This window comes from Anopheles ziemanni, chromosome 2 (genome assembly GCF_943734765.1).
Source record: "Anopheles ziemanni chromosome 2, idAnoZiCoDA_A2_x.2, whole genome shotgun sequence".
Taxonomy (NCBI): domain Eukaryota; kingdom Metazoa; phylum Arthropoda; class Insecta; order Diptera; family Culicidae; genus Anopheles; species Anopheles ziemanni.
In genome coordinates this window covers 58,847,828-58,870,043 of record NC_080705.1, presented here as the reverse complement: position 1 = coordinate 58,870,043, position 22,216 = coordinate 58,847,828, and the positions used below count along the sequence as shown (strand labels likewise).

General features: G+C 48.2%; 1 protein-coding gene across 1 annotated transcript; it reads right to left on the bottom strand.

Moving 5' to 3' along the window:
- Positions 1-93: 93 nt before the first annotated feature.
- On the bottom strand, positions 94-21,793 carry LOC131280932 (trithorax group protein osa). The gene is made up of 15 exons (XM_058310177.1): positions 21,728-21,793; positions 13,941-14,162; positions 13,653-13,832; positions 10,881-11,748; positions 6,020-10,829; positions 5,299-5,698; positions 4,985-5,265; positions 4,599-4,652; positions 3,449-3,547; positions 3,302-3,378; positions 1,851-1,894; positions 1,657-1,786; positions 883-974; positions 632-696; positions 94-430 (listed from the first exon to the last, which is right to left on the bottom strand). Exons 1-15 carry the CDS (start codon positions 21,791-21,793, stop codon positions 367-369), a joined length of 7,452 nt encoding a protein of 2,483 aa, XP_058166160.1. The 3' UTR covers positions 94-366.
- Positions 21,794-22,216: the final 423 nt, after the last annotated feature.

The window sequence follows — 22,216 nt, the reverse complement described above, 5'->3', positions numbered from 1 at the left end:
CGACGTTGCTCATCTTTGCTTATGGTGATGCCAATGTCACCATTTGTGTCTATTCGGTTGGTTGATTCACACCTCGCTTACGCTCTCGTTTTCCTTCTTCTCCTTCTAATGTGTGTACCTCAAGCGAGTGTGTGTGAATTCGTTTTTGTGTTGCTTTCAAATTCATTTTGTTTGTCAAATATTTCTTTTTGGTCAAATAGGGGAAGAAACTATTAGGAAGGATCGTTGGTGGATAGAGTTGCATATAGCTAGTTTTTCTTTTCGTTTTTTGTTTTAGAACACGTGTGTTGAATTATTCAAACACCTCCAAGGATTTTCCTTTTGCGTGACTAATTTTTGTGTGTTTTGCTAACGTATGGTGTATCTCTAATGTTTTCCGCCTCGGGCTGCCTCTTCAAGCGCTCGCACTTTCATCTCGCGTTCGTGTTGCCTACAAAAAAACAGAGTGGATAAAATAACGGATAACCATTAATAACGTCGCCGCAGAAACACGACAAAAAGCTAAAAAAAAATCCGTTCAATCAAATGCTGATGGCCAGGTAGATCTTCCAGGCCTCTTCCCACAATTTCGATAGTCCCAATTTTAGCCGACTTGTGCGCAAAATCCACCACAATAAGTCATCATAAATACCTCAGGTACTGCTCGTGCAGCGAATGGGCCCGGTCTAATGCATTTTGTCGTTGGAATTCAGCGGCCTGGTGGAAGAAACTGTGTTAATTAAATCGATTTTAATATCGGTCTCTCCGCGACGTTCGCAGTAAGATTGAATACGTGAGGTGGGGGTTGAGACAGCCAAAGGAAAAGAAAATGGGGTATTGGACACGGATACAAAGTGAGGTGTAATTTCTTGTTAGAAAATTCAGCATTTGCTGGCGACTTACCTGTAATGGATCATAGGACATACGCAAAAGCACCTCCGAATGGGGATCCCTGGGCATTAACACATTCGGACGCGGATAGGGTGGTACGTTGGCTGTGAAGATGAAACAATTCGGGAACGACAATTTTCCCGCCCCAACATTGTGGATGCAATTAGCACCAGAGAGAGAGAGCAGCGGGCAGGCACAACAACATGGAATGATAAAATGGTATAAATATTAGAATACACGAATACCAACGGAAGAGAGATCGAATGACATAATTGTTGTTTTTGGCGGATTTTCGAAATACAACGTGGTAGGCGGCGACGATGAATATGAGGAGTAGGATGACAAACGAACAGAAAATAGTCAACGATCACAAACCGGGGTGGAAAGGGTATGTAGAATTAAATGAACAAAATTAGCCGATCATAATGATTACGCGCGACGGACATTAGGAAAGATATGCTAAAACTAATACGAAGCAGATACAGGGATTGGGGAGCCACGAGCAATCGATCGACCGGAAAGATCGTGTTTGTTTTGATTTAGGTAGGTAGATTTAGCGAAGGAAATAGAGTATCGAACAATAGAGATGCGTGATGAATGGAGAGATCGTGTGAAGAGATCAGTAAAGATGAAGTACGGATGATGCCACGAAAGATGCTTGTTTGCTTTTTCGACTGGGATCAAATGTGTCTCAATGTGTCAGATAGAGTCAATGGCTTCACAACACTTTTCTTGAAATTTGATTTCGCTTGGGATTTTTCTGTTTTGTTTTGAATACAAACTCACGTGGTAGTTGAAAACCTGCTGCCGCCGCTGCCGCTGCCGCCGCCGCCGCTGCCGCCGAGTCTTGCTGCTGTTGCGAATGCAAGTGCAAGTGCGTATGGGAGTGTGCGTGATATTCGCCAGCCAAGCGCAACTGTAACAAGTGAACAGAAACCAACAACATAAAACATGATTGACGATTCGATGCTGATACGTACCATCGGATCGGATGGATCCAGCCCGACAGGATGCGGTGGCAAGCCTGTGTTGTTGATTTGGGTTTCGTTTGTTTGGATCATGCCATTTTACAGTTCCATCATGTTCAAAGAGCGAACGTTTCATGGTTTTGTTTGGAACGCATTGGATTATCATCGGTTGCGGGTTGCAGATGATTGATGGTTTCAGTTCGGTGTGTGGGCAAGAGGGCGGAATGGCGTCAAATCGTTTCATGATTTTATCGTGGTTTGTTTTTTTTTCCAATGAACCAAATTCACCAAAATACATGTTTGCGTGTGAGTGTGTTCGTGGTGTAGACCGACCGGCCGTGCAGCAATAAGTACGCGAGCCATACGTCAACCAAATAGAAAATGGAATGAAGAGAAAAGAGAAAAAGGGCAATTGTGAGTTTTAGCACCATGATAGGTGGGGCAATAAACAGCAAAATAGCAACAACAGCAGAGAGGTGGCCATTGGTCGTTTGAACATTGTTCAGTAACGGAGCATAATTTTCGGTTTGTTTTTGTTTTTTCCCCACCGCAACCCATACACGGTACACATTTTCCCCCCGAGAAGCGGACAGGGAAGAATGTTTTGTAGGTAGGGCGGTGGGTTTTGATTTTTTTTGTTCAGTAGGTGGCAGTTGTGTTGTGGTGGCAGTGGCCGCAGTTGAGGCAACGGCGTAGTAGGTATTCGGTTTTCGCATCCACATTTCGACAATTACAATATTGAAATAGAGAGAGAGAGAGAAAGAGAGAGAGAGAAAGATAAAAATTAAAGTTGATAAGTTGGGATTTAAAACAGAAAATACGCATACGGCCAGCGGCATAGCACGGCACGGTACGGACGGACACGGACGGAGCACACGGACACAAGCGGGTTTGTTTGTTATGTTGGTGGAAAAGAGGTACATGGACAAAACAGAAACAAATCATAAACGCAACGGAGGACGCGCCCAAGCCAGATCGATCGTAGCCGTCGTTGTCGTCATCGTCGTTGGTGGCGGGTTGAGGGAGTAGAAGAAGTTGTTGATTGAGAGTACGAGGAATTTTCCGAGCGTTTTCCGGTTCATCATTGCGGACGATTGCGCGGCGCGCGGGAAATTAAAACGTGCGGGGTGGTGTGTTTCAATTTTATGAGGTGGCGCGAAAATCATTTCGTGATCAAATTCCATAAACACACACACACAGAAAAGGAAGTGAAGAAGAAAAGAGAAATGCAAAAAAGAGAAAAGAAAAACGTAAAAAAAAACGCCGGGTAAGTAACGACAGGACACACAAGATGAGGGTAGTTAGTAGATAGAGAACAAAAGAAATGTCGCCGATAGAGGACAACGTGACGATGGAGGAGGCTGGAGGATGATCAACAAGTTTAGAGATCATTCTCTCCTGGATCATCGATCGCGACGTATTTCATGCGCGCGCGTCTATCATTCCAGTAGTCGATACGTTACCTATTCGTTCTCGTTCTAACTGGGCCAGAGCAGCCGGATTTCCGTACAGTGCAGGAAACTGCGATGGATGCATCCCTCTAAAAGTATAAACAAACATCGAAATGAGTTTTTTGAAACGCAATCTCTAACTATCTTTCATCCGCTTACCTCATCCGGTAGTACTCCATCCAGTGCTGGTCCAATCGAGACGGGCCCATGCCCTGCTGTGCGTTCTTAAGGTCCTCAAATTCCCTAAAAAAGATGTCCCTGTTAATCGGAGAAATTTCGCAAAAATCGATCAATATCATTGCATGAACGAACGAGCAGCACACCGGCGTCGTTATGGAGGTAGAGCGGAACGGAAAAAATACATCCATACATACACACACACACACGCACGCACGCGGGTACACACGTGTTGAGAGGGGAAGAAAAGAAGAAAAAAAATCGGAATAAAAATATGTTTTATAAATTGTGTTATAAATGTTATCAAATGACTGTGATTATGACTGTTCAATAGTTTTTATTCCTCTTACCAACATTTAGACTATAAGCATTTGTTAAATAATGGCACATACGTAGTGCGATGAACTTTTAGTTTATGAAAATTATTTGCGAGCTTATGAGACCGATTAGAATAAATTGAAATGTGTATGAATGCATGAATCAAAAATGAAGTTAAAATAAAATGAGAATCAAAAGTTATCAAACAAAATGTTACGTTTCTCTTGGTTCCCTCCTCTCGAAAACTATGGATAAGGTCCGGTATTCGTGAATTGGAGTGTGCGTGTGCGTGTTTGTGTGTATACCTCTGCAGCCTATCGTGCATACAAAATGATATTGAATTTTGTGGAGGGAATGATTTTCCCGGATATCGTTGATTAGAAAAGAATGCAAATCATGCGTTAGTTTCGTGTTATTTGCAAACTCTTCCAAAGCGTTAAGAGCCAATTCTGAATGAAAAAAGCGGATGAAAAACGACACCGGATATATGGAAAGCTGACTGATGATACTTTGGTGGGATAACAGAAAAAAAAAATAAAAATTTAATAATTGGGACAAAATACGCACAAACAGCAAAGTAAGGAAATAGAAACGCAAAGCGCAAATTGAATTTTGGTACTGCATTTGCTCCCAAATATAGATGGAACCAAAACAAAAAAGCCGTATGTAATTATAATGTTTTTGTGAAACGGGTTGATAGCGCGAATTGTGTGGAACGAGTGGTAAACACACGCACTAAATTAAAGAAAGATGACAAGAATGAATGATGGGGTCAAATATAGAAAATAAAAGGAAACAATCACTAATATTATACCTTTCTCTATTGTACAGTGGATGGTATGGTGGCGGGACCATCGTCTCCACGGGACTACAAAGCACACCGGAACAAGAGTGTACACATATTTCGAAAAAGAGAAAAGAAAAAGAAAGATGAACAACGCACACGAAGAAGGCGGCAAAACGTACGACCACAAACCAACGAGCGAAGAACGATATGAACGACAGTATTCTTCTGCTGGACGCTGTAAGGTCCAAGAAGCGGAAGGTGACGAGGGGCGGGAAGTTGGAATAGGACTCAAGATCCCGAAAATGTTAGGGCGTTTTTTCTTGTTGGTTTGCATTGCGAACGTGTGGAAGGAGAGTGCTGGTTCCCTAGTTGTCGCTTGCGGCGGGCCAACAACGGACCAACAATACACCTACCTGAAGCCAACATGAGGCCTCGCGTACTCGGACAGTTGACGTAGGGCGGGCGTGTCCGGGTACGGCTTGATGTCTGGCTTCATTGACTGCTGTCCGGGCGACGGATGGCCCGGATGATGACCGGGTGGTGGTGGACCCGGTGGACCACCAGCACCACCTGGCCCGGAACCACCAGGACCGGCACTGCCCGGTTTGCCACCCTGTTGCTGCTGTTGTTGCTGCTGCTGCTGCTGCTGTTGTTGCTGTGCTTGCTGTTGCGCCTGTTGCTGGGCCTGTTGTTGCTGCTGAGCAGCGGCCGCTTGGTGTGCTGCGGCAGCCTGTTGCTGCTGGTGGTGATGCTGCTGAGCAGCGGCCACCGCAACGGCAGCTTGATGTGCGTGCGCCGCGGCAACGGCATGCTGGTGCGCCGTAACGCTCGGATGCTGCGGATGGTGTGGATGGGATGGCGGGGGTTGGTGTGGATGCATCGAAGGATTGTGCGACTGCTGCTGTTGCTGCTGGTGTTGCTGCTGCTGTTGTTGCTGGTGTTGCTGCTGCTGGTGCTGGTGCTGGGCTTGGGCCGCTTGCTGAGCCTTCCGCTCCCGTTCCTTTTCCGCCAGCTTGCGATCGCGTTCTTCACGCTTACGGGCCAGCTTGGAGTCGGGGGTCGGTTTGAACTCGAGATCCGTACGGGTGCATGAGTTGTAGTCACCTCGATCGCAACGTCGCACAAAGCTAATGATGAAAAGAACAAACAAATACACAATATAATAGAGTCAACTATACGCAAGCATATTTGCTCATGGAAAGAGTTTAGGCAGAGTTTAATACAAGATACCAATTGCTTGAATAATAGCAAACCGTATAGAAAAATGTGCATTACTGGAAACCTCATTATAATTTAGATTTAATTTAATGTTTAGATTGAATTAAACAATGATATTCACGAATCTCAAAATAGAAGGAAAGAGTCATTCAGATTCTTAAACGAAATATGTAAATTACCCAACTCTATCATTGAACCAAAATATCATTGTTAGCTTCCCACACACTTACATAGCCGATTGTGATCGGTGGCATTCGGTGTCGTCGGGTTTGGCTTCGGGGCTCGGACCACGGTTCATGTCATGGACAGGGGACGGTGGCTCCGGATCCGGATCGATATCGAGCGTTTCGATGTGAACCGGCTCGTTCGGATGCGCCGGATGGTGTCCGCCAGGTGGCGGCGGTGGTCCGTGCCCGGGATGGTGATGCGGATGATGACCAGGTGGTGGCCCAAGGCCTCCACCGGCCGCGGCATGCGCGTGAGCTCGCAGCGCATCCATATGGCTGGTGGGTTTTCCACCGACCGGTGGCAGCTGATTTTCGATGAACGGATTGTGCGGTTGCGGAGGTCCGTAAGGGGAGTGATGATGCGGTGGCCCGGCTGGATGGAACGGACTACCGCTGAGGGGATGACCTCCCGGTGGAGGTCCACCGGGCATACCCACCATTCCACCAGGACCCGCCGCTCCACTGCCAGGCGATGGTCCACCACTGCCCGGACCTCCCGGAGGTCCTCCGCCTCCGCTGGAGCTGCTTTGGTTCGAGGCGTTCGAGTGCCCACTACTACCGCCACCACTGGACGACGAGCCGGATCCGGATTGCTTCGAGCGATCGCCCGATCCGGATAGCGACGACACCGACGAGGTGGACGAGGACGACGTTTGCGGTTGCTGTGACTTGCCACCGGAGGAGGATTTGCTCTTTTCACCCGCGTTCCCATGGATACCACCGCCGGGACCTCCCGGACCCGGTGCGTCTTCCGGCCGGGGCGGTGGAATCGCCGTCGGATGGCCGTGCAGCATCGGGTTGTCGAGCGGGGATCCACCCGGTTTCATGTAGGAAAAGCCCGGACCATAGGCCGGACCGTACGGGTAGGGTGCGTAGAATGGGTTGTGGTGATGCGGGTTGAACAGTGACGGGTGCATCAGTGGATAGGGCTGTGAGGGGTGCATCACCGAGCCGGGAATGCCCGCGATCGGGCCCGTCATCGGTAGAGGTAGAGGCATCTGGGGGTGTCGTATGACCGGAGGCGATGCGCCGGGTCGGAACGGATGGGAGGGCGGAGGCGACCGCTGCCCGGACGGTCCACCGTACATCTTGCTCAGTGGGCTCGAGATCAGCGAGGACGTCGACGGTGCGGACGAAGTCGGCGGCGGTGGTGTCATGTGTGGGCTCTGTTGGCGCATCATCTGTCGGTCACGTTCGGCCGCTGCCGCTGCTGCTGCGGCGGCCGATGACGATGAACCTGCACCACCACCACCGCTGCCACCCGGCGTCGACGGATGGTGTCCGAGGTGCATTGGGCTGGCACGCGATAGGACCGAGCTAGTCGAGTTCGCAGGAGAACTGGAACGATGATGATGGCCCGGTCCCGGGTACCCACCGCCGGGAGTTCCTGGTCCGCCCGGTGGTACGCTGGGGCTTGCACGGCTCAGTCCGGATGACGATCCAGAAGGTGGGCCACCGGTCGGAGTAGAGGGCGACTGGGCCAGTGCGCTCACCGATTGGTGCATGGAGGTGGGTGGAAGATGAGGATGTGGTGTCCCGCTAGCCGACAGACTGCCGGGCGGGGGATTCGAGGGCGAACGTCGGCCAGCGCCCGCAACCTCCATCAAGCTACCGAGCGCGGACGGAGTTGGTCCACCGAGGAGCGGAATAGCCGCACCGTGTCCCGCTAGCGAAGGAGGTAGTAATCCGGCGTGTCCCACCAGGGGACCGGCAAGGTGTGCCGGATGATGCGGTGGAAGCTGCATGCCCGGGTGACCCAAGTGCAGCGGAAGTGGATGCGAGAGGATTCCGTGCGGAGGTGGTACACCCTGTAGCAGCGAGTTGATAGGGGAAGCACGGGTCGGTGGTAGATCATTTGCACCGGGTCGTGAAGGTGGTGGCTGGTCACGCTGATCGCCACCACGATCCGGTCGATGATGATGGTGATGATGGTGATGGTGCGACATCGGCAACGGTGGGCCACCATTGTTTTCGGACGACGACGAGAGGCGCATCGGGGCGGGCGAGTGGGAATTCGCGGAAGAGGAGGTGGATGCCGTCGTCGACGTGAGCACCGAGCTCGAGGAAGGCGCCATCGATACCGAGGAAGCGGACGAGTTCGGTAGAGATGTGGGCGGTAGCGGAGGACCCCGATGGTACGGGCTTCCGCCGGGCGGGGTTGGTAACAGCTGTGGCGGTGGGGCGGCACCCGATCCGGGATGGGCCAGTGGTGGTCCACCGAGCGGGTGTCCACCGAGAGGACCACCGAGACCCGCTTGGGACGTCGGTGGTACGGGCGACGAGTTGGGTCCGTGATGCATCGATGGCATCAGGCCCGGATTGACGATACCTGGGTGACCACCCGGAGGTGGTGGACCGCCGTGAGGTCCCGGGGGGTATGATGCGGCACTGTGAGGTGGTAACGCCGGTGGTGGGCCACCGGATTGTGGCGAAGCGATACTGCTTCCACTGCCACCGCCGCCGCCATGGAGGGCCGTCGGTTGTGAGCTGCTGTTGCTCCCTTGGCTGTCCTGGTTCGGCGTGACGGTCAACCGTGATGAAACCGATACGTCGAGCGGGTTGGAATCGTTGCCGCTCGAGCTGGAGCTGGAGCTCTTGATTAGATTGTCCGCCGAGAAGCTGTTCTTCAGCAGCGGACCACCGCTGCCCGGAGGCGTCGGAGTGTCGCTGGCCATCGAAGAGGGTGGATACTTGAGCGGACCCAGACCCGCCTCCGGTGGAAGGTACTTCAGATCTTGTGGCTGTGACTGTGGCTGCCCTGGGAGTGAGCCGGCCAACGGGTGGTGCTGCGGATGATGGTGCCCTGGGAGACCGGGTGGGCCGGGACCGAACGGTGGCATTCCCGGAGGACCGTACTTCACCGCGGCCATCGGGTCGTACTTGAACTGTTGCTCGTAGTGTTGCCGCAGCATACTAAGTTGCGCCGCATCCGGATAGTGACTCTTCGGAATGAGCGGAAGCGGTCCGACCGGTGGAAGCGTTACTCCACTTCCACTGCCACTGTCCGATGCGGGCGAAGGCGCAAACTTAGAGCGCTCATCCTGCGGCGGATACTTTAAGTTTAACCCCGTCAGATCCTGTGGATACTGGGACAGTTTTAGGTGGCCAGGTGGTGGTGGACCTCCTGCACCCGCCGGTCCGGACGGAGGTTCTCCGCCGAGCTTTAGGGGTAACGGCCCGGAACCATCCGACGGCTGCCCTGGAGGTCCTCCTCCAGGAGGTCCGCCGTGCGCTGGGTAACGCTTCATATCGTACTCGAGCGGTTCGTCCTGCGACGAATTGCCATACTTCATACCCTGCGGATCGCCCGGAGGTCCTCCTCCCGGAGGTTGATGCTGGCTGTGAGGATGCGGCGGAGGAGGGCCGTACTTGTGTTCTCCTCCGCCGTACTTCATACCTTCGTCGCCCGGATGGCCGTATTTTATGTGGTTATCGTAGGGCGACGGTTTCATGACGAGATTTTCCGGATCGTACTTCATCTCCCCAGGTGGCGGTCCATTTCCACCGTGAGTGACCGATGAAGACTCCGAACCACCACCACCACCAGGCATAAGTTTGGCTTCGGATTTAACCTCAATCTTAAGCTTCAAATCCTGCGGCTCACTGGAGGATGAAGTTGTCGTGGATGCAGCAGCAGCACCTGGTGCCGACGCGTTCGCTCCACCACTGGACGACTGCTGGTCACCGGGCGCTCCGGTACCGGCGGACGACTCATCACCCGGTTCCTTTTTGATAAACACATCTTTCGAGTTGAACTCCGCTGAAGCTCCGGTAGAAGCGGATGGTGGCGCTGCACTACCAGTCGTTGCCGACGCTTCCTGCTTCAGGTTGGCCAATTTGGACGCCATCTCCTGCTCGTTGGAGGTCGTTAGACAGGGTGGTTTGCTATCCGCAGCACCGTTGGCTGGATCGTCGGTCGAAGGTGTTTGCTGTTGCTGTTCGGAACCTTCCACTGTCGGAGTTCCAGACGTGCCAGTGGATGCCGGTTGAGACCCGGGTGTTGCTACCGGTGTCGGTGCAGCCGTCGAGGGTGGCGTAATGTCTTCCGTTTCGGGCAGCTTGGCAGTATCGGCTGCCGTTGGAACCGTCGCTACCGCCGATGCAATGACAGCGCCGGTCGCACCCGCATTGGAATCATCGTCCTTATCTTCCGACGAGCCACCGGACGAAGATTTGGTAGTGGCCGTTGAGGAGGTCGCATTACTGCTACTACTGTTTTCGTTCGACTCGGTAACCATCGGTTCCGCTGCTGGAGGTCCCAGCGAGAGGGGATCTTTCTCGTCATCCTTGTTCGCGTTGGTTCCGCCAGTCGTATCCGTGGCGGCTCCGGAAGTGTTACCGCCGGTCGCATTATTGGTCGTTCCATGTACAGGCGTCGGAGTGCGTCCGGCCGTACCACTGGCTTCCGTGGCGGCTTCACTGTTCGATTCGGCCTCATCCAACACCGAGCCGGGCCGACTGTCGGTTGTGATGCTTTCCGCCGGGCTGTCGGATCGCTTGCGTTTCTGTCCATCCTTCGCTCCGTCGTCGTTCCCGTCCTGTTCGAGTTCGTTTGCACGCTTCTTGCCCTTACTGGGAGTCGTCGTCTCCGCTTTGCCCGATGATGATGCTGCCGCTGACGATGACGATCCCCCACCGGAGGATGATCCCTTGACCTTACCCGAAGTCGAATGTTTACCACCATCGGGGGCGCCTTGGGAAGTGCTAGAGGAACTGGCATTACTGCTGCTTGCTTTGTTCGGTGTCTTTGGACTATCCTGGTTGCCACCACTGCTACTGCCGCCTCCTGTTCCACTTCCACCACCAGCCGCCGCTGCAGAAGTACCACTGCCAACACCGGCCGTATTTGTGGTGTTGCCCCCACTACCGCTACTATTGGTGGCCGCCGACTGCTGCTCTGGTGTTTCCGTACCGCCACGCTTAGGTCGCTTCGCGTTCGTCGCATTCGATTCCTTAGTTGGCTTTTGGCGGGTCCGCATCCTCGACGGAGATTCCTCGCCGGTGACCGTACTTCCACCGCCACCGACGTGACTGCCGACGCTGCTGCCCCCGCCAACGCCGCCGCTGCTGGCCGTCGTCGTAAAGTCTCCGACGCCGACGGAACCGCCGACGCCGCCGTTACTCCCGTTACTACTACTGTTGCTGCTGTTGCTGTTGCTGTTGCTATTGCTGCTGCAACTGCTGCTACTGCTGCTGCTACTGCTACTGCTGCTACTACTGCTGCTGCTGCTACTGCTGCTGCTGCTGTTACTTCCTCCGCCTCCCCCTCCACCGCCACCACCACCACCTCCGCCGCCAACGCTGACCACCACCACACCACCACCGTTGCTACTGCTACTACTGCTGCTGCTGCTGCCGCTGCTGGTGGCTACCGCTGCCGCTGCCGCTGCAGCCGCGGACGCCTTGTTGGCGCTCGAGTCGCTGTCGCACTCGCTCACGTCGTCCTCGGTGACGGAGCTGTTCTCCTCCTTGCCGATCGGCGACGGTCGGGACGACGACGAGTCCGTCACGGTGCGCTCGGGGGTCTGTTCCTTCTTGCTGTTGTTGCTGCCGCTATTGTTGCTGCTGCTGCTTCCGCTGCTACTGTTCGGTGGCGTGCCGCTGCTGCTCGCATTACTGTTCGTCCGCGTGTTGCGCCGTCTCAGCGAGCTCGCCCGTCGTCGCCGGTGGGGCCGGTTTTGATTGGCACCCGGTGTCTTCTTCCACAGATAGTAAAACTCTACCAGTTCCGGCTAGAACAAGACAAAAAAAACATACATACACACTCATCAATTAACGCTGGCAATTATAAAACATAACGCTTGAAAAAAAAGTAAGCGTAAGACTAGAGTTACTAGAGAGCTGCTAGAGTAAAAACTTTTCTATGACTCGAATGTTGCTTTCTTACATTACTAAAATTTAACAGTTACGGAACATGAGGATTCTTTCATCATGTTAATATGCAGCATTTTGATGAATGTAGCTGAAAGAATCTTAGTTGAAAGATTCATATGAATGAATCTCCCCAAACGATTTTCACAGCCATTGGCAATTAATTAATTGGCCAAGCTAACAGCAGTAGCGGTTAGTTCATGGAATTGAACATGTTGTGGATTCTCAATTTATTCAGAGCAGAAATAAGAATAAAGTTCTTGAGATATGACCATGATAAACTGATTAACACAAAACATACCCATACTGTTAGGAACTATCGTATTTTTTGGATCTCTTGTCAAACATAATTTTGGTGCAGGTATTTTTAGGAACCCTTCGAGACGTCGAAGTCGAGATAATTCTTCGAATCGCTCAATATTAATTGATAATTATTATTTCAAACTTTTGGGCGAAATAATTCCATATTTTGAGATAAATTGTAGATTTTGAGTTTACAACAAAACTTTTGGTAACAATGCTACAACACTTCATTCTTTCAGCATTCCTGCAGAAATATAGATTAAAAATGCTATAGGGTAAGTGCACCCATAGTGGAGCTAGTACCAATAGTGGTTGTAGTGGAATAAAATCTTAGCTCTACGCCGATATATATACAATGGAGTTATTTGTTCTTCTATGAAATGTTCTTTGATCTTCTGCGGAGTGTTAAAAAGATGAACCATCTCATTCCGTAATATATAAGCTCCAAAATTCATAGTTTCTAAACAGGTTGTCCCAACATGCTGCATTCCTTAAGAATCTATAACGAATATCATGATTTCCTTAAGGCTATAAATCACTACAAAATCATTAAAACCATATGATTTCGCTACTTACATACTCCAATATAATTGATTTATACGAACTTAGTGCATTTTAGCATAATTTTATTATATTTTTATAGTTTTTACTATAGTGCCACTATAGGCACAAAAACCCAAGTTGTTCCTATAGTAGCCATAGATTTTTTCACAAGTATATTTTAGTTTTATTCCGGTTTTGGCTAATATAATCCGGTAAATTTAGTGATTTTATTCTGTTTCTACAAAATAAACAAAGCGGAACTGGAGATAAGGCTCAGCAGAAGAAGCAGAGGAAAGAAAAAAGAAAGCGGGCGAGGGATACGCTATAACGTATATACTATAGTTTTAGCTGTAATATTCAGAGCATTTTTTATGAATTAAAATTGGACATATTTCGGTAAATCAATACAGTCTTTTCAATGACAACCACCAATTTTCCATGGTCAAGGAGTATTTTACCGTTCTGTTTGAAATATGCTTCAAAAATAAGTAATAGTCAAAATATATTCAAGTTTTTCGTACTACCACCACTATAGGAACACGATACCACAACTATAGGAACCATACCACCATAATAGGAGCAACCGACTAGGACGAAAAATACGCTTTTTTTCGTGTATTTTGTATGGTTTACGGTGAAAATAGATGTTTTTCAAAAGAAAAGTCATGTTTCGATCATAATTGATTCAAATATGTAGAATATTGTGTTCTTAACACTCATAAATCACACCTATTTGATATTTACAGTACTAAGTGCACCACTATTGGTACAGTTACCCTATGGGTATTTTTTTAAAAATTATTTTCTTATTTGGTAACATTATCGACGCTGAAGCAACCCCTCCGCATATTATGTGTTAAACATTTAAACATTTTAAATTTAATTAAGTTGGAACCAATGTTAAATCCCCTCCACTTACCGTTGGCCGATGTGGTAAAAGGTCTTTGTGTATACGAAAAAAATTCTTCCCAAACTGACGCAAACCCTTGATGAAGCGTTTCGTTTCCTCCTCGGTCCACTTCTTCTCGATTCCCTTGGTGACGGGACACTTCAGTAGTGCCTCTAGTGCTTTACCGGCGTCGTATCCCGAGTCGTGTAGCTGCGAGTAGAACGTAAAGGAAACGGATGCTGACGGTGAGGAGGACGACTGGGAAGAACGAGAAGATGGTGGCGCCCCACCGGTGTGGCCTGGGCTAGGCATACTTACAACATCAAACGCGTTTATAGTTGTATCGTCGCGACTAGCTGCCATACAACCATCTTCCTCGCACATACCCTGAAAGGCGGATATCGAACGAGCGGCGGTCAGGTACATCAACAGATCATTATCAATGTACAGGCCGGGTGTCCATCTCGGATCCTCTAGGTCGCGATCTTCATCGTCCTCGGAGCGGTAGTTCTCGATTGGTTGATAGTCTGGTAATGTTGCCTGCGAAAGGTAGGTAGAGAAAGGAAGAATGGGTTTGCAAAACCACAATGAGTACACAATGAGTGCGTGTAGATCGTTGCCATGGAGAAACCAATGAAATTTGTTACACCAAGATGAGTTTGTGTTGATGTTATGTTTGAGGAAATGTTGCGGATAAGAATTGTCTGGTGTCAATGTTTGCCTATGTGGTGTGCTCGAGTAGGATGTTGTTAAAAGAAATGGTGACTACGAACAGGAGAGTGAGACATAAGAATATTAATTTTCCTCCATTAAGGGAATGGTAACCTTCAACTGCTTGTATACATAAAACTTTTACATTCCACGCACCAACTTAGCACTAATGTATACATAACTAAAAGGAAGAGTGTTGTTTTCTCGTGTAAATTTCGTGTAACAATTTATCAATTGTTGGCCAACGAAAGATATGAATTTAGACCAACAGACGGGTCATGAAAATGAGAACGTGTGAAAATTAACAGCACCTTAACATCGTCCGCGGTGGCTACCGCTGGCAGGCGCTCAAGCGCGTACGTGGCTACTCTACATTTAAAGTTTTTAATGAATTGCTTTCTCCACACCACAGACACGCGGTGTTTATTAGTAGCTTCACGCTTTTGGTGGCTTATAAAAGGGCGAGTGGTTATACTTTGTTTTCTTTTTTGTTGTTGTGGTTCAAGATATTATGCTAAACACAATGGTACCTCTCTTCTTGTAAGAGAGCGATTGGCCAAAGGAGATCGAATTTTTTTTCCTTACTGTTTCCCTCAACGGCCGACCACATCGGTCGCAACCAAACCAACCAAAACATACTCAAAGAACCAACTACGGAGAGGGGGGGATTGAAAATTAGCAAAGTAAGTGAATCGAGAGCAGCAGTTTGCGCAATACGAACGCGCCTGTTGGAAAACCGTACGTGAAGATGTGTGGTGTTTGTTTGTGAAATGCAAAGTGTAGGCGGGTGTTGTTTGGGGGGGGGGGGGGGGGAGGGGGGGTGGTCGCGTATTAATCTAACGGGTGGGGTGAGTGGGTGAGTGATGGAATTGGGATGATCATCGATTGAGTGTTAAGTGAGGTTATGATTTGTTAAGAGCAGGCAAATTAGGCGTAATGTAGTTTGAACCGAAAATGAATCCATGATTCGATGTAATTGTTATGATTATTTAATTATCGACCGTCCGTTTCGGATGGGCTTTGTATATGTGTGGCCTTCAGAGGCGCCAGAAAGCTGCCGCGAAATCAAACGTAATTAATTTCCAGACAGTAGAAAACACGGAACGGCTGTACAGGGAGATTCAATCGAACGCGATCATTAGATGGTACAATCCGCTTATTGGTTTTCAACAAATGTGACAAGTTACAACTATCTGATTATGAAAGAAGAGAAAGTGTGACCAGAATAAACATTCATGAGAAAAGATTCTCCTCGAGTTCGGAAACACTACTTTTCTAATTTAAACCTTTTTCTTCCAGAAGAATTCTGTTCCTTCCGCTCACCATTTCTATTCCCTTTTGGAAGTTTGCGGCGTATTTGGTGTTTGCATTTGAAATAATTTCCTTTACATTCCCGACGTGATTATCCACAGGCAATATTTAGGTGTTCCACATTTCAATTCACCATTCACTGCTTTTTCAACGATAGAGATTTTTCATTTCCACCAAAAGCACATGAGAGTTCATTATGAATATGTTTTCCATCATCCCAAAACGGCTTGCCCAAAAACATCACACGCGGTAAAGATTACGATGGATCGGGTTTTCCACCATCACTGTGGCCAGGGCGTGTGCAACCAAATGTGAAGGTGTTGCTCATTTCCGCTCGCCAACCATCCGGGACCGCCGATGATGGTCGGACATTCACAACGCGATCGCAAGCTTCATCATTCCATCTCGCCACGATATGGACCGAACCCCTAACGACCAACAAACCCGAACCGTTCACTCTGCACTTGATCAAATGTTTACAGTTTTCTTTCACCGTTCGTAATTAATTTCAAATCGCTTCGTTATGGTTAATAAGCCAATAATATGGTGGAAAGATTTCAAAGGTGAGATTGACAGGGCGCCGTTGCTCCAAAACTAACACACACACACACACTCAGACACACTGCCATGTGTTCCTCTTTTTCCCATTTCCGACACCGTGACCACGAAATGCCGGAGGATCCTATCCTCTGGTCGGTTGGTATGTTGCTACTTGGTTGCGGTGGAAAACTATCTCATCATCATTTGGAGGGGCCATCAATGGGGCACCACAACATTTGAGTGTTAACGTACATGTATGTGTGTGTATGTATCAGTGTTCAAAGGTACTCCTTGTGGTGGTTCCACGGTGGTGGGCCATCGGACGCTCAGTCTAAAAGAAAACCGCGACCCACACTGCTGTTCATCTTCCGAGGCGAAGAGCGCGCTCGATAGATGTTGAAGAAGAAAGAATTGCCGAAAGAAAAGTGTATAACAGAAAACAAAAAGGAAGAAATAACCTTAACCCTAGGAGGCCCACACATCCCTCCTCGGCGTGGTAAGATGTAAAACGTTGCGGGAAACGAAAAAAAATGGATGGTTAAACAAGGTCGCTCCCCGGACTGGCGGAGAAAGAAACAAAACCTGGCACATACAGCGGGAGCACACACCGCACAATGGAGTTTCTTCTTCCTCGAGAGGTTCCTCAAAGCGGGGCCAGTAAAGGAAAAGTAATCGTCATCAGAAGCATCGCGGGGTAATTTGTCTGAAGATGGTCCATTTCGCTCATTTTATGTGTCTGTATGTTTTGTTTTTCCTTTGTTTTCCCTTTTCTTTATTCATTCCAATCTCGGCACCCGCCCAACACACAAAGGGGGGCCGCCACCACTTTTGCTCACTTCAGTTCTTCATTTTTTCTCCTTTTCCAATCCGCAGCGGGAGGTTGAGGTCAGCAAAACGGAAGGCTCCCAACCATGGGAACTTGGGAGAAGATTGAATTTTCATCGTGCCACGGGAAAATTGGATCCTCGAATGATAAAATCACACGCAATCAAAGTCCCCCGAAAGCGTATTAAAAAGGCAGATTTATTCATTTTCCATTATATTCTCAAATGAGCCGCAAGCGAATTTAAACAGTTTGATCGATTTGCTCGGAACGAGTCGGAACGAGGGAAAACTTTACGCTCCAAATCGTTCGGTGGAAATCAATCACACAATATGTTTGCTCACACACCGATGAATAGCCACCATTCCGTCGGGGAAATGATCCCGACCCACACCCGTGGCCGATTGTAATAACCGATTGAAATTAACCCTTCACATAAATATACACGCATACCCAACCCGAAGCACCGTTCGAAGCAGCCATGATGTTTACAGATTCGTGCGGAAAGGGTAAACAACGGATCTAGCCGCGGCTTATTGCTTCCGTTAATCTGCTCCGGGAGTGAGAGATATATTTAACACTTCCCCCCCCCCCCCCCCCCCCCCCCCTTTCTGCCCGGAAGGGGGAGTTTATTGCCGATTTTTATTTATTGAATAATTCCACACCACCGCAACAACACAAATGAGGGCAACACATTCGGCCGACCGGTAACAAATTTCCCGCACATTTCCACTCCTCCGCTTCTCCTGGCTGGGCGCGCCAACGGACAAAAATTTCTCATGCCCGGGGTATTATACGCCGGCGAACGATCGGAATGAGATCTTCTGGCCTAACATACTCTCCCATCCCCTCGAGCGGGCATAAAGTGGAAAAATTTACACGCGAAACATGCGCGCGGCGGCTCAAGTGTGGCGGAGGGAAAAACGAAAAACGATCTAGTCGGAATAAGATCATCTGCCGCGGTGTTGGTGGCGGCGGTGTGGCATGCGCGCGGCCACAATAACAACCCGCCGGCGCATCGCAGGTTGCTTTCCATCGGTTCAAACATCATAAAGCAATGGGCATTAATTATTTCCTACCAGAATTATGGTGTTACCACGATAGGGTGGTGTGCACACACGGGAGTGGTGTTATTACACACGGAATAGTTTATTTACATTTTCGAACCTCCGCTTCCTCTCCGAGGGGGATTTTCCTTCGCACCCTTCTGCTTCAGTGGAAACCAGCGTAAGGTGATCGATGTATGTAACCTGAAGCTTCAAAACGAACCTACCAGCCCTTTAAAACGATGTATCAAAATTGATTCCGACAGCAAACGGTTTCGGGGTCTCGATTGAAAAAACAAGAAATCCTCACAGACAATAAAAAAAAAAGGAAACTAAATGGCCCACATTTATTTAAGTGAAATATTAATAAACAATTTTAGCCTTTTTTCCAACCGATGCCATTGTTAACGAAAGCAGCAGCTTGTTTCCCCCCTCCAACCGAAACCGATGGTACGCCCAATGAAAAACACAATAATCATCACTTTGCACAAATGTAAACATGTTTTCAATCAGCATACTTTATCCGATTGATACGCTTTCCGCGGGAAGTTATGTGTAACAGACACGCGCAGTTAATTATACGCGCTACACAGTGTAACATCACACACAAACACCCATTTCATTGCCTCAATATCTCGATGATGGTTCTCTCTTCTGTTGAAAACAGAAAAAAAGGCGACTTAACCGTTGGGATGATTGTGCAAAGCTTGCAACAGAGTCGAAATACTTTATCATTCCCTTTCACCGAGCGGCCGCCGTATGTTTTTTTTATTATATATACGCCCGACGCCGCAAGTTTCCCATATTTTTCCACAAAGTATTGCAGCGTTTTTAAAACTCCCTGAGAAACCGCACACCGTGCGCGCATGACACGCCATTCATGGGTGTGTGCTGGAAAAATAGTTATTTTTTTAACGCATTTTCCAGCGCACAACACAGCAGCTTCTTCCGACCCGGAGGTATCATAGGAACGGAAGAAGGAAAAAAAAAACGGTGGAGGAAATGGTATGAAAAAAGAAGCTCAACTCCCGGGCCAAGCTGAAAGAAACAGGCCTGCAAACTTTGGGCCTAAAGGAAAGACGATGGGGAGAGAGAGAAAAAAAAGGAACCACACGTTCCGAAATGAAAATGAAGTAAGTTGCGTAGCGAAATTTTAACTTCAGCCCCCGGGTTCGTAAATTATGACTTTTTATTGACCGTTAAACGTGTGAAACTTGCCTTTATTACGGGCTGCTAGCAGAGCAGCAACATCAGCGGCTATCATAGAGTATGCTCTACGGGGTGTTGCTAGTTCTTTTTTTTTGTGTGCTGTTGACCATTCTTCCGCCGGAGATCGCTCCGGATCCTTCCGAGAAGAGGCCGGTGGATGTTAACCCTTTCCACTCGAGCGGCGCCGATACGGCGCCCAGCAGTAGCGTAGCACCAACTCGAGCGGCGCTGCTACGGCGCCAAGCCGGTTGAAGCTGGTAAGCCGATCAAGTCTTACTCAATTTGCAGTTCTTAATCCATGCGCTTCAACGTTCAAAGTGACATTTTTATATTTACGATGAGTTAATGAATAAACTACATAATTATAAACTTATTTTACGTTATTTGCAGCTTTTTCAAATATGTGGCAACATCTAATAAGACATGTCAAAAACGCATTGCTTGCATGGAAACTGCCTAAGCTTGATATATTCGAAAATTCTGTTGGGTTTATGCAAATGCATGCTTGTTTACAATTGACACTCTTCAACTCTGATTATATACCGGACCATCCTTTCATTATTTCGTCATGGTTCATGGCAATAAGTTTTATAGGATGCAGTAAAATTATCCGTTATTGACCGGTTGCAATTTAGTACTTGTCGATCTTTGAGGAAATTTGATGAAGTCTATAGAATTTTTGTTTAAATATGAAGGGAACCCTTGAAGATTCTGGCCCCCTTGCGAGCTCGGGGCCCACCGCGGGCGCTTAGTCCCAGCACCGTTAAATCCGCCTCTGCGTTTACCAATTTGGTCAATTTCGCCTCGAGTTGCTGGTTCGCGCAGGCGAAAATGCTTTCGAGCGCAAAGGGTTAACCATCTTGCTCGGGTTTGGCCCTGTGTGTATGTGTGACCCCCCGGGTAGACGTAATTTTTTTTTTGTTTCGTTTTCTTCTCTAGGTCCGTTATGGTCGCCTGGCAGTTAGCAGCACACGGATAAACACAAACACACGGGCGCCCGTCGAAAGAATAAAAAACAATTTGTTTTGGGGAGCATCAACTAGGCTGAGTAAGGGGTAAGGGATGGGCTGTTGGTTGTGAGGTTAGTTTCATCCCCCCCTCCCCCCCTTCCATCGACCCCAAACGATCGTTAGGAAGCGTCCGCTGGGGGGACTGCCAATAACTGTCGGCCGGAAACGCATGAACACCAAACTGAAACCGAAACGCGATAAAACAAAAATCTTTTATCTTTCGCCGCCGTTGGCCGCCACGGTGAAGAAATTTCGGCGCTGGCCTACGTCAAACACCCATCATCACCTTGTTCCCTTTTTAACTCGCCTCGCCGCCTGGTCGATGGGAGATAAATTATGTTTGGCGATGGCGCACAGCAACATTACCGAAGCCATTGAGAATGTCATCACTAAACGGAATGGCGATGAAAACATTTGCATACAAATTTCAAATACATCTTTCCACTAAGAAAACAAACTGCGAATTAACACATAACCCTATGTATGGGTCGAAGATAAAAACAACGGTCAGCCTTGCTCAAACGCCTACATTCATGTGTAATAAGTAAAGAATTACCATTAAACTCAAATGGTTTACAAGTAGAATTGTGTAATTCAGATTCAGATTCATGAAAGATTCATGAAGATTCATTAAGGTTTCAAAAGAGATATGAAGATTCATTAAGGGTTCGAAAGACTCATGAAGATTCATTAAGGTTTCAAAAGATTCATGAAGATTAATTACGGGTTCGAAAGATTCATTAGGGTTTGTAAAAATTCAGTAAGGTTTCAACAGATTTATTAAGGTGAGGATGAAGATGCGAATCCCTAAAGATTCATGGATCCAACTGAATCGCCAAAAGATTCAATAAGCACAACACTATTCACAAGACATTTTAAGATGATAAAACATTCACCAGCAACAGAACTAAAACAGAAACCATAAAAAAACGTAAATAAGGAGACAACTAAACACGAAACTGAGTAGAAAGACTTGTCGCTAAAGTAAAACAGCAGAGCAATCAACAACAGGAAATGAAACAATTCAACACAAAATGTAGAATACGATAAAAAAGAAACAATGGTTAACATTCAAGATAAGATCAAGATTCGACAATATATAGGCAAGTTTGCACAAAACTGATCCACACTTGCGACTGATGCAAGCAGAAGAACTAACAAACAAAAGTAAAAGACTACTCTGCAATAGGTATTGCAAGAGTAGAACAAAGAAATCAATCATTATTGAAAACTTTCAATATTTTGTTACGAAATAACGCACTAAATTGAAGGATTCTGTAATCAACTTCCCAACTCTAAGAAACATCAGTTCATAGTTTGATAGCAATGATCAGGAGTACGGAATCGCAAAACGATTGTCAGACACAACTGTTTCTTCCCGGTTTACGGGAACGGGTTCCCGGAGGTTGGATGGTGATTTCGACCGGAGCTTTCTGTCGGACTCTGAATACGTACATAGATGTCGTTTACCTGATGGCCGGGACCCACTCTGATTTCTCCTTCGGTTGGCGGTGTGGCCATATTACCCCGCAATGACGACGGCAGCGATGAAGCGGATGAACACGCACGGCACGACGACGTTGGCGGGGGCGGCAAGCGGTCGGGGGCTCCTTCTTCCGATGCCGGACACGACGACGACGACGTACGGCCTTGGAGGAACGCCCGTCGGTGTCGTTGTCGTTGGGGACGATAGCGTTCTTTCCCTCCGGTGGAAAATGCACCGCTTCCAGAGTACGTTACGGAAAGCGGAATCCGGAAGTGGATCGCCGGAACGAGTACTGTCGCCGCGTTGCCGAGAATGCCGACGATTCGAGGTTCGTTACGTTCCTTCCGTTTCGCGGGGAAGTGGTTTCCGGTCCTTTACTCCTCCTTTTTTCTGTTGTTACTCTTCAAAATTCAAACTCTGCTTTGGCGTTCCAACAGCTCGTTGCACCTACTGCTTCG